At 36.4% G+C, this 13,733-nt stretch overlaps 1 protein-coding gene across 1 annotated transcript in view; it reads left to right on the top strand.

Moving 5' to 3' along the window:
- Nucleotides 1-13,733, top strand: part of DGKB (diacylglycerol kinase beta) — a 331,799-nt gene that overhangs the window by 243,423 nt on the left and 74,643 nt on the right. The window contains exons 22-23 of the mRNA XM_058833546.1: nt 6,910-7,000; nt 12,496-12,691. Coding sequence (XP_058689529.1) covers nt 6,910-7,000; nt 12,496-12,691 — 287 coding nt within the window. The remainder of the gene's footprint in view (nt 1-6,909; nt 7,001-12,495; nt 12,692-13,733) is intronic.

Below are 13,733 nucleotides of genomic sequence, written 5' to 3'. Positions count from 1 at the left end.
GTGTTCTTAGTTGCCTTTCCCGGGACTTGCTCCAGCACCTCAATGACTTTCCTGAATTGAGGGACCCAGAAATGGATGCAGCATTTGAGGTGCAGCCTCACCAGTGCCACGTACAGTGGCAGAATTTAATCCCTGGTCCTGCTGGCCACACTGTTCCTGGTACAGGCCAGGACACCTCTGCCTTGGCCATCTGGGCACACTGCATTCAGCAGCTGCATTCAGCTGCATTTGTTCAGCAGCTGTCAACCAGAAGCCCCAGGTCCTTTTCTGCTGGATCATTTTCTGGCTATTCTGCCCCCGGACTGTAATGCTGCATGGGATTGTTGAGGTCAAAGTACAGGACCTGGCTCTTGGTCTTGTTAAACCTTACACTGTTGGTCTTGGCCCATTGATCCAGTCTGTCCAGGTCCCTCAGCAGAGCCTTCCTGCCCTCCAGCAGATCAGAACACCAACCCAGCTTGGTGTTGTCTGCAGAAGTGCTATGGTACTCTCAAGCCCCTCACCCAAATTAAGAAAGACAGTAGACAGGACTGGCCCCAACACTGATCCCTGGGGAACATCACTAATGATGGGATATTGACTGAGTGTGGCACCATTCGTCATCAATCTCTGGGCCCTGCTATTCAGCCAGGCCAGAGAAGAGTGTGTCTGGCAGTTGCTCTTGAATGTATGTCTTGCAGGCTGGGGCTCATTTAGCCAAAAGCACCAACTTCAGACATACCTTAGTAAGCTTATTTTTCCCAAAGAGACTTCTTTTCCCCATACATTGGGAATCACTTTCATTTTGCTTTATGGTGTAAGTGTCCATAAATTGAATTAAAGTCATGAAAGTTTTGGTTTGGAAGGGACCTTTGTAGATCATCTAATTCTGACCCCCCCTGCCATGGGTAGGGCTACCTTCCACTAGACCAGGGTGCTCAAAGCCCCATCCAGCCTGGCCTTGAATACTTCCAGGAATGGGGCATCTACAGCTTTGCTGTGCAACCTGTTCTAGTGTCTCACCACCCTCATCATAAAAGAATTCTTCTTGATGTCTCTTCTGAATGTAGTGTTTTTCAATTTGATGGAATTATAACTAATAATAAACCTTCCACAGCTAGTTTATTCCCAGCTGTATACTACATGGAGTTTTATAATATCCTCTCTGGTGTCTTGTAATACCCAATGTCCCTGTCAGAATACTGGAAAATAAGTTCAGCTTTTTTGCCCATCATGACTTCTGTACTCCTAGTTTCATTTTTAGACCTTATTATCTGTATTGTCAAACTCAAGAAATATGTGTTTTTATTTAGGTCTCTCTTCTGTATTTTATCGTCATACCTTTTTCAGTACTGCAGAACTTCAATGCATTTTGAAATTAAGTTCCTATCTTTTCCTCATTATTCTTTCTATTTTCTGATGATGACCTCCTCCTTTTTCACATATACTTGTCAACCCTTTTTTTCCCCCTTTGTACTGCCCAGAGTTTCTCTTCTCTGGAAATATACCTCAATTTCAGCACACTTTCCTGGTATTTTTGGTTCCCTGCAGAGGTGGTTCTACACATTATTCCACATTTGCTTGGAATAAAAGAGTGAACAAGGGAGTAAAGGGAGGTAAAGAGACCTGATCCTTTTAAATACATAGCATGAATCTGTCTCTGAGCACCTTCCAGACTTGAGGTGGATGAGATGATAAGCATCTACTCTTTATGGTTTCTTTGCTACTTTTTTTTTCTTGCCATAGAATTTTCTATTTTAAATTCATTACATTCTGTACATTGTTGTTCATGAATGCTGCTCTTAGAATGGGAGCTTCATGTTGAAAATTCTATAAGTTGATGATATAGATCGAGATCAACTCTTGACACTTACTGACAAAAAGCCTGTACTTTCGCAACAAAGTTGGAATAGTCTTTAAAAAAGTATTTTCCGAAAGCAGTGTTAAGAGATTATATTTCAGGGAAGAATACTTTCTGGAAGAATTAAAGTTGTGCTTGTCCATGAGCAGACGTTCTTACACAGATTTACATTAGAGATTGCTTCCTGGCAGTGGATTTTTCAAGGAATTTACCTTGGAAGAATGAATTCTAGTACTTTTCTGGGTAAGAAACCTCTAGTATAGATTAAAGAATAACTGGAGACAAAAATTCATTGTTTCTCTGACAAGGAATATGGAAAATAAAGCCTTCCCATAGTCTTTTTCCAAGTGGTCATAATATGGTTAAAATCTGTATTTATTTTTATGCAGATGGCTAGAGGCATATTCTTGATACAAGGCCATTCTCATGCTGAATTTTAAATCTCTGTTCAGAAAGTGTAGCTGTATTAAAACAATTCAAAGTGTATGTTGTCAAACACTCTTAATATAAGCAAATATACGTCTTTAATCCAGTCGTTTTCAAAAATGGTCAAAGTATTTCAGCTGACATTTAACAAAAATAACAGAAATTTTCTGATGTAGAAATTTTAACTGAAGTCATTGAAGCTTGCCACTGCATAATTAAAGTGTAAATAAATAAACAGTAAATATAAGAAGTGTAAATAGGATGAAATGAAAGTGTGATAAGCTTGCAAATGTAGCAATATGCTCTTGCCCTGAGTGAAGACCGTAAATGCAGAATAAGAATTTGTTACTTAAGTTAAAGGTAGTCCTTTTATCGTGACCTTTTATTAGCAGCCCATAACTGGTGTATTGTTAGGCATGTTCTGACAGTGTTCATACTGCAATGAAGCATAGATGCTCTTCAGGTGTTGAATAAAGTATTTACTATTTCCATTTTTAAATACAGGACAATTTTTCAATGACATGCCTTGTAATTGCTTAATCAGAAAGGTTATATAAAATAGTTTTAGCAGTAGGGGGGTTTCTGATTAACTGATAATGGAGCAAACCCATATCACAGACTATTTTGATTATTTTGCCTTGATTACCCAATATTAGTCTGAACTTTTGCAAGAAACGTATCTAAGTTTCTAAGTCTGATATTTATCCACAGTATAGAAATGCTGTAAGATAAGGCAGTATTAGCCCTTTTATAATGATGCAACCTGCCCCTGAAGGTGAGAGTAACTGAGGTTCTTGTTAACAGACCCCTTGGGGCAGATTAGAGTGAAATGACACAGAATGACCCATGTTTATGCATACATAGATATCACCACCCATGGATCCAGTGATGAGATTTGATTGTTGCTTTGTTGATGTGATGGTCACAGTCTTGATCTGTCAGGGGTGAGGAAGCCCCTGAAACATATAGTTCAGTGGCTTGATATATGTTCAGTTTCAGGTAGAAGCACCCAAGGTACCTCCCGTGGGGTGGGAGTTTACACTGTCTATTGAAACACTGTGGATCATGTTCTGGTGGAAGGCCCCAGAAATGAGTCTGGGGGCACTTTGGGGATCTTTGACGGTTTATGACATCTAAGACATTACGGCTCCTTCTCACATCCGCTTCTTTTAGCCATTATTCCCCATCAGAAGGGTTGAATGCCTTGAGGCCTGTGTCTGAATGTCCTGGTACTTCCCCACAGCAGAGTTTTATGCCTGAGCGAGTTATGTAATGGAGGACATTGTCATGATAAAAAGCATTGTCCCATATAGCAAGATCTTCTTACCAGCCTCTTCCCTTGGCTCAAACCCCAGCTTGTTGCTAAAGTCAGGTTTGTTGTGCTCCTCCTCTAGTGCTTACCCCCTCTGCACCTGGGCTGTTCTTAGGTTTTGCCACCACACGCCCAAAACCTCTCCTCCTCCCCTTCAACTGGGGGATGCAAACCTGGCCTCAGCAAAGCACCTGCTGCTTTTGCAAATGGCCAATTGTATGAGTCATTAACCATTAACATTTCAGTCTCTCACAACTGTTGTGCAAATTAATTTCATCGCTGTCAAAGAAGATCGTTCCACTTATCAGAAAACTGAGCAATACTTGAAAATGTGGAACATTACTGGCATAAAAAGTGTTTAGGTTCTTGAAGTACAGTTTTGTTTTGTCATTCTTATACACCCATAGGCTGCATATTTTGACAGACTGTAACACAATAGCAAGATAGGTCAGCCTTTAATCGTGATTGATGTTTCCTTTATATTGTAAAGTTTTTAACAGTTTAGTTCAAAGCATGTAAAAAAAACCAAAAAAACCAAACCCTTTTCTGTAGAATAATCCATTCCCTTTCCTATACCAACAAAACCAGTGTTAAAAAGAAGGAGCAGACTTCAAACTTATTTTTGGTCATGTCTTATAAAAAGCTGAGAGAAATCGAAGTAATTTTCTCTGGGAGAGAGAGAAAATATACATGAAAGCAGCCTGTGATTTAGTTTCTTACAGTTCTAATGTGGCAAAATTGTCATTAAATATGTATTTGTTTAATAATCTAAAATTTACTTACATTGTGGAAGAAACTAGAATGGCCAAAAGAGTAGTTCATTAATCTTCTGTTTGCTGCTGCATTGATAAGCAGATTTACCTCTTTGAAACAGGAATGCAAGTGGAAGGTATAAACTAGGGGTTGGGTTTTCTATTATTAGAGAAATTGTAATATTTACTAGAATAATAAGACTTATGAAGATATTTAACTCCATTAGTATATTTTAAAGTTGTAATACAGTCCTCTGTTCAATAAAAGATATAGTGCATGATAGAATCGTATACATTATATTTAAATTACAAGAAATCAAAACTTCACCTGAAATATTTACTTAATCTTGTGTTACAAGATTTAGATTTATAAATCTAAATTTTCTAGTAATCCTTGAGTGCATTGATAATGCTGGGGTTTGTGGCTGACCCCAAAATACCTGAATTTGACACTCTGTGTTCTGAATTAGTCAAAAATATATATCTATTTTAACTTCATATAATCAAAGAGTTTGTTTTATGGAGTGCTAATAAGTGAGTCAATTTAAAGCAGTCTTTTAAATAAAGAAAAATAAAAGAAAGGAAAGGCTATCAAAATAGAAGACACAAAGGCTTTTTTGTTTTAATAATAGGATCAAAAGAAATTACAAAGTATTTTTATGAATACTTGCATCAAGGTTTTGTTGGTCTTTTTGTTTTGTTGAGGTTTTTTTGTTTGTTTGGGGGTTTTCTTGGAAATTTTGTGAGTTTTCTTGTTTGTGGGTTTTAGTTTGGCGTGGGGGTTTTTTGTTTTGGGGGTTTTTGTTTGGTTTCATTTTTTGGGGTGGTGTTTTTGTTTTTGTTTTTTTATTTAATTGATCATCCCTGTGTAGAAAGTAGTGGGAAAATACCTGCACCCAGATTTTCCAAAGGCACCGAATGGAAATTCAGGGCTTAGTTCACATTTCTTTGTAAACAAAAGGTTTCTAAATTTCTTCATCTTCATTGACATAAATAGAGCAATTGATCCCAGGCGAGTGTGGCAGTGTGCTGGCTAAACTGCAGGTATAGAAGGAATATATGTCAAATCACTTCCATGCGTAAACTCGAGAAATCTGGCCTGAACTGAGCCTGAACACTTCTGGTTGTTAAAGTTGCTTTGAGAATATGCCATTTATCTGAGAGCAGGTTCTCAAAAATAGTTTCCAAATATTTTCAGATTTTCTGTGTAAAACCTTTGGAAATTCATGTAAATTTTTTCATTGGAGGTGTGTCTTTTCCTTATTACTCTGCTCTTCCCAACTCCGTATAGGCTGCTAGGTTGGACATCTTTATACCCCTCCGATGCTACACGAGGAATTGCTAGCTCTTATACAAACAAGTTTCTGGAAATGGCCAGTACTGCAATACCTCTTCTTACTTTGTGATTTTAAGAGCAATTAAGTAGATTTTAACAACAATTAAGTAGTCTTTTATATTTAATTTGAAATAATTAAAAGTAGGATTTGTACTTTCAGCATGTTTTAAAGTAATCTACGTTTATGTTTCATTCTTTTCCACTTCTGGCTCATACAGATTCTGTTGTTTTCAAGTTAGAAGCACAATGTGTTGTGCCTGTGTCAGAGAACAGTTTATACAAATGGAGAAACTGTGTTCATATCTGATTCCTAAGTGGAAATAATGAATTCTAATTCAGTGTCTTTTGTTGTGGTTGTTTAGCTTTTTTTTTTTTTTTTTTTTGTTACATAATAATAATTACTCATGGGAGTTCACAAAGAGTACATATACTTATTCAAAATGGTGCTGTTGGCGTTCTGATTGTATTTAACAGTATGCAATAAATCTGGTAAAACAGAAGTGCAGTCTTTATGTACTTAAAAAGAAAAAAGTGTAAATTCTGCCTGCTGTCATGATTAACTAAGCAATTTACTGGCATTTAATCCAGTTTTATTTTCCTGTGGAACCTGTTAATGAACTTCAAGATACAGGTCTCATTGCCCATTTAAAATATGTCTATGAGTGAATTACCTGGTAATACAGCTCTCCTACTGCAAAATATCTAAAGATTGTTAGATCTGAAATTTTTATTTTCTTCTAGTATCTCATCTGTCAGCAGCTACAGTAGGCATTTGCCTTTACTTTTAACCAGTTTAAGGCAAGCTACATTTTTGTCTTGGCTCTTCTTCATGATGGGATTGCCCTGCTTGCACATTCTACTACTCTGCAGGATAAAGATGTTAACTGTGAAACAGAAATCATATAGTAGGTGTAAAACATGAAATAAAATCGATACATTTTTCTGAGGCATGTCACTGGTTAAGTGACAAAAATATTCTGATAGTCACTGAAAAAGAAAAGTCAAAGGTACATTTGAACCTGTCAGTTCAACACATTCCTGTTATCCCTTTAGGGGATATCATACAACTTGACACCAACATTTAAGCTTTGAAAATTATGAGCTCATCTATTTCAAATGGGATGTCACATGTTCCCAAGCCTTTGCCATTACTTATAGTGGAAGACAGAATGATCACTTTTGTCACATATTGATAGTGAATAAGATCTTTCTTTTTTTCTTTTCTTTTTTTTTCTTGTTTCAGAATGAAGAACAAATTTTGGTATTTTGAATTTGGCACTTCGGAAACTTTCTCAGCCACCTGTAAGAAGCTGCATGAATCTGTAGAAATAGAAGTAAGAAACTAATTGTTGCCTTTATCCTTGAAATGTCACTAGTTTGGCTGAAATGCAGGGAACAAGGGTGCAGAGTGCCTGAATCCAACAAGGCAAAGCAGTGCACATCCTTTCGACCCTATATTCCAAAATATTATTTTTATCATGTCTATTTGTAGTGTAGCCCTGCACACTGGAACAAAGTTCAGTTTGATGATTAGTGAAGTCTTAATACAGTAGACAAGGTCAAAAGGTGAAGTATAACATTAGAAATCAATAGGGAGTGTGGCTAGGTCAGATGGAAAAATGAAAGACTGTTGGAGGGAGTGAGAGCTGCTGCAGGATTAAAATAAAAAAAAAATAATCTTATTATTTCTAGGTCCCAAGGTTTTATAACCTTTAAAACTCAATTCCCTAAAATTGTACTTACTTTCCTGAATAAAGGTTAAAGAATATATATATTTTTTGAATTATTCCCCTTCATTAAATAGCTTTGCTCTCTGCACATGGGGTCATCTTTCCATTATACATTGAACATTAACTAAAAAGACACAGGATACTTACAGAAAAAATAGGAATTTTTAATGGTCTGCCACTGACACTTTGATGGCTGCTAGAATAAGTGGCTAAATTACATAAACTGTTTGGGCATCTGATGTTTATGAATAAGTACATGAAAAATGAGAAATGAGTGAAGATACAAATCTGAGAATTTAGGTTAAATAATGAAATCATTTCTCAAGAGGATTATGGTGCTTTTCCTTTCCAGTAGTAATGAGAAACTGCATATGTCAATGGAGTATTTGTATAGTAGCATGAGGCACTCAGAGGGGTCTGGTGGGAGCTGAGAGAGTCCAGTCAAAGGCTCCTAAAGGGTGAAGTCTGAAATGATCTCTCTGAAAGGACCATGCACCTGGTAGCAGAACAGCAGCAAAGAATACCTGAGACTGAAACTGTAAGACCAGCCATGCCACACTTGCCTGTTAGTGAAAATCTGCTTCTCACGTTAGATTAAAATGTAACAAAAATATAACAAAACTCCACCAAAAGCCTTAGGGGGTAAAAAAGTATCACCCTTGCTTCCCAAGAGAGTGCTTATCACACAAGTTTAAGGCAATGTAGCATGAAAAATATTTTATTAGTTATTGGACGAAATGCTTACCTGGTTTGATTAGATTTGAATAAAGTGCAAGTTAAATGTACCTTTTGATTAAATACAGATTGAAGAGCAGGCTTTCCCAATAAAATATTGATATCTAGAGAAAGTCATACATATCCTGATACATACTAAAATGTGAACTTTAACCATATAATTTTAACCATAGAAAGGGTAATTAAATGTTAACATCTCAAAGCAAACAATAGGTATAGAAGTTTGTGGTGCTGCTGCTATCAGTTGTATAATTATTACCTATTCATGTCATTAACTATTATTACCAATAAAGTGTTACATTGCCAGGATGAGGCACGTTTGTTAATACTCACTTCATCTATCCTGGTCATTACCATTAGTCATGCAATTAGGAACAAATAGCTTTGTTTCCAGAGGTTACAACAACTGTTAGGAGATGGTTATTTGCATATTTATTTACAATGAGTAAATTAAAATGCTTGCTTGTATCTAATGTTTATTGTTTGAACATTATCAGCATTTTAGTCTGATTTTTAACCTGATGCCCCATGGGGACGTCATTGTAAATGGTAGGTTGATGCATGAGACCACATTTCACTCCAAATAAAATGCACAAAGGATGTGTTTGCTCTGCAGCCAAATTTTGAATGAACAAAGCCTGAGAAGATTAAGGATCTGTATCTCTGAACAGTGAGACGGTGATCAAATGCTCTCTGGGCAAATATTTGTTTAGCCTTGTATTTGATTTCTAACCTACTTAAGCTTGGTTTTTCTGACATACGTTCTTGAGTCATGTTCTGTATGTTTTCTTCTGTGTGAGTGTGAGATGCAGAACAAAGTTGGACACAACTCTTACATTATCCAGAATAAGATGCATTTTTGTTTTCAAAATGGGATGCAAGAAGTTGAGGAGAGGTTCTAAATGGAAAGAAACCAAAATTAAACAAACAAAAACTAAGACAAAATGAAGTATTTCTTTCAATAATAATGTGTCAGTTAAAGGCTGAAGATTTTGCAGTTTAGATAACTTGCAGTTTATTTCCACTTCAGAAAAAAAAAAAGATACATGAAAGATATTAATGAGAATAGTTATAGATGTGGTGTAAGTAGGGGTGCATACCTGAGTGCTGTAAAAGCATAGTGGGAGCAGTTTAAGCCTTCTGTACCACCCGGTGTTAATGGGTAAGGGAAATGGAGTTTAAAACATTGTACACTTGTCTGATATTGCCCTTGGTTTCACAGAAAACCCTTAATATCAGCTCTTTTCAGGCATAGATAAATATTTTCTCAACAGAGAGATGATCTGAAAATAATTTATATGATAAATAAAGTGTAAACACTAATACCCAAGAAGTGAATGATGCCAGGAAAGAACGCAAAAAAGAGTTAGAAGAGCTAGTGTTTATTTTTAGTCTATTTTAAACCACATTTTAAAAACGTGGGTTTTTTTAAACAGTATCATTACATTATTTGTAATAAAAAGAAGAAAGAAAAGGAGCAGAACACATGTATTTTTTTGTAGTATATGAATGTGTTAGAACTATACAGAGCTACCTGTAGGGCAAACTTTTTGTCTGTGTACGAACAAAAGAAATGCTCCTTTCCTAATTCAGAAAGTTGCTCATCACTGGGGGACTCTGAGGCCTCGTCACATAATTGTCTTAGTGTACTACCTGCTGTGCTCAATATTGAGTGAAAATGGAAGCTAGACCCCGCACCATCCTATTTCACAATTCTTCTTTTATTTAAATAATTCCAGTCAGTTTGGGGGACGCCAGACCTTTATAAATTAACAGCAGGGAAATACCAAAGGTGTCAGATTGCATATTTATCATCTTTCTCGTGTAATACTTAAATATGTATTAAGAAGTGACTGACATAAATTAGGCAGATTTCAGAAGCCACAGGCCGTGGCTTGTAGAGGACCCCCTTCTGCTTGACATTTCATCCTTGTCAAAGATCAAATTATTTTAATTTAGGCTGCAAATTATAAGAAATGAAGACTTCTTTGTGGGAATTCCCTGTGGTAATCTGACTTTTGTTGTTACTGCTGCTTGTCAGTGTGCAAAAGATATAATATGCATGCAAATAAGGTTAAAAAATATGTACTATCTAATTATCCAGCCAGTACATTCCACTTGAAGACAGTGGGAGGCCTGACACACAGTATGTGTTTGATTCATTGAGGCCTGCAGGGTATTTACACAAGATTACTTTTAATTATGAAATTAATATCTGTTTATCTAGAATGTATAGCAGTAAGTGAGCATACACATGAGCAGAATTTTTAGCAAAATAAATCATCTTAGTATTTAATACATATAAAATATCGAGGAAAACCACAAATTTGCTTCCAAAAATGACAGTGAAAACGTAGGCCTTTGTTCTTGTAAGAAAAATGTTATTTAAAAGTTACACTTTCAATTACAGTAGTTGCAACAATTGCCAATTCACTTTCAGATATGCCTTTTGACTTTAAAGGTTTCCCTGTATGAATATAATCCACGGGTTTAGAATTTGATTCTTGAAGAGCAAATATGAAATGGAAATCTTAGTGTTGAAATTGTTCTCTCTAGATGTATGCTCTTCTTAGAAGAATTAAGGTGTATGTGCATTATAATACAGTTCTGTTTTATGATCTCAGAAAGTTTCAGAATAAACAATTATTCACAGTTATTCTTGTGTTGTACTTGGCTTTTCTTCAAAGCTCTGCTAAAAGGTTTAGGCAGAGAGGAAGAAGTGCTAGTGACCCACAGAACAGCAAGCTGCAAGATGTCAGTGGACTATTACTGAGGCATGCTTAATTATTTTTCCAGTTTTCTCCCTTATTGTGTATTGGAATTGCAAAATAATATGCTTAATCAAATGGATGACTGGATCCTCTACAAGCTTGCAGAACATTGCAGGAGTAGGATCAAATATTTTGAAAATATGCTGCTCTGCACTATGGTTCATATGACTTGTCAGGATATTAATGTACACTATCTGTGCTGTGAGGAATGAAGCTAATCCATCTCTGGCCAAGGTGCAAGTACATGAATCCTGGGCAACTCTGGCTGGTTCAGTGAACTGATGAGTAGAACTGGATGCTTTGCCTTCCACCTGTAGGTTCCACTGTAGTAATAGGAAGTTGCAATTTATTTTCTCCTTTGGAGTGCTCTTCAGTATTTTGCTACATTTTATATGAGATAAGAACTCCGTAATGTTGGTAGAGAGGAGGACTTAGCTTGGGTAAAATTATAGCCAGTGAAGGCTAGGTGTATGCTATCAAGCTAAGTTTATCTCATCCAGTGTATCTCAGGTTAACTGTACTTCTGAATGTTGGGGTTCAACCACCTGAGAAAATGCTGCAGTTTGTCTTTGGGCAGGCTGATGTGTTAAAATCCCTGAGCCATTTTCCAGAAGTGAAAAATTTAGTCCCCTTAAAAGATATAATTGGAAGCCAGATTTAGCAAAGAAATGTACTTGTATAAAATGTCTTAATGTCCAGGTTTACTGTAGGAAGCATGAGATATACACACAATGACACAAGATGGGTATAATTCCATCACTGAAGGGACTACCCACAGACTAAGATTACTTCTGTGTGTCCAGTTAATCATAGGAAGGTTTGAGATCACTGACACCTCTTTAGCTCCACATCCTATGTTTTCCCTTAGCAGTGATGAATATTTCAGAGAATTGGTTGGTGAAAGTTCTGGTGTAAGAATTGCTGCAGCCACAGCAGGAATTATTGTACCCCCTTCTACTACTTCTGGCTAGGAGCTACTAGTCAGCCAAAGCCCTATGCTGATACTCTTGTTGTGCCTTTGGATTGAAACGAATACCTGTGTGGTGTTCTGTGCTCCTGGGGCTTGCTTATTCCCTTTTCCATAAGTCTGTGTATTCTCTGCCTGCAGGGACTTGGTATTCCATTTGTTGTGGAGGGGAGTCAGTTGCAAGAGTGACAAGTACCATTGCAAAATCATAAGGCAGAAAATTTAGCTGGAAAAAGCAACAAAAGCTCCAGTTATTGATACAGAAATTTTGGTAGTATAAATGTTTTTCTGCTAATAGCTGTAGTGAAGCTAGAAATATATTTCACTTGGGTCAGTGAACAAGATAACAAGACACTACCAAATGGTCCCCCACTTAGGCAATCAAAAGCTGAATAGCAATCATATTTTACATTCTGAATGATGATCTGTTCTTATACCTCCTTTTCAGATACAAGTATATCTCTTAGGTGTAAACATTGAATAAGTTAAGTGTTAAGAATGATAAATTGCTGGAAAAAAAAATATTTGAGAAGAAGAACATTCATATTTTTCTTTCTCTCTTACTGCTTCCTCTCCCTTTTCCTTTTTTCTTTTTTTTTCTTTTTTTTTTTTTCCTTTCTAATCAGTGTGATGGAATTCAGCTGGACTTAATCAATATCTCTCTGGAAGGAATTGCCATTCTAAACATCCCAAGCATGCATGGTGGATCGAATCTTTGGGGAGAAACAAAGAAAAGACGTAGCCACCGTCGGACAGAAAAGAAGAGGTCAGATAAAAGAACCACCGTTACAGATGCCAAGGAACTGAAGTTTGTATGCCAAGGTAAGCTTACAAACTGATACAGGCTACTATCTGGCTCCTTAATGTCAACTTGGTTATATAATTGACCTTGTCGAGAGAAAGGATAGACAGTTCTTAGATATTTCCTTTATTGTGCATTTAGCTTTTCTGATGGGAAGCACTGCCACAAGGGCACAAACAAAGATGTACTGCCAATTCCAGTCTCTGTTCTTGCAAACCTGCCTCAGATATTACCTGTTAATCACACCATGTGGCACTGTTTGCTACTGGGACATTCAGTCTAGAAGTAGTTGGAGATTTTGGAGTTGGAAAGTGCTGCCTGAGTATTTAAAATGTTTCTTAATGTCATTGTGCATAAAACTCAGAGATAATTGTGCAGTGTTTCTAAAAAGCTTTGGCTAGAGGTGTGGGAAATTACTTCAGAGTAAAAAGAGCAAGCTCTCTATGCATTTTATATTACTATGTTATAATGCTGTATGAACCCTTGAATACATATGCTGTAGTTGGCTTGCACAGGCATGATCATTTCTTTCTGGGCTCATCTACCTACCTGGTGATTAGATGAACTTACTCAATAAATTTTATTATTAAACATAACCCTTGACAAAACCAATAATAAATAATAATTGCTCTTTTTCTCTGAATCTGAATACTATGCATTGTAACACTTGTCTACACATCACAAGTCTGAGTGATTATAAGCCATCACTGTTTTCACACGAAAGGAATGAGGAGACCAGACTTTGAAAATGGTTTGGGATTTGTTTGTTTTTATCTGTTTATAGTAGGAAAGGATTCTCTTTTGCTTCAGAGTATCTTCTTGCTTTTCCTTCTTATTCAGACTTTATCAAGATCAGAACTTCAACTGTCTTAACGGTGTTAGGATCCTTTTACTAGTTTTGAATTTTTATTTTTACATTTCATCAGAAGTAATTTTTAAGTCACTAGTTATAACATAGTTGATTATTATGTGTTGTAGTTTTAATTCAGCTAAATTATCTGGATGACAAAAGTTTAGCAATAAAGTAGTTTTTTATGGCTTAGAGACTGCAATAGGTACTAG

Source organism: Poecile atricapillus, chromosome 2, assembly GCF_030490865.1.
Source record: "Poecile atricapillus isolate bPoeAtr1 chromosome 2, bPoeAtr1.hap1, whole genome shotgun sequence".
Lineage (NCBI taxonomy): Eukaryota > Metazoa > Chordata > Aves > Passeriformes > Paridae > Poecile > Poecile atricapillus.
This window is presented reverse-complemented; position numbering and strand designations above follow the sequence as displayed.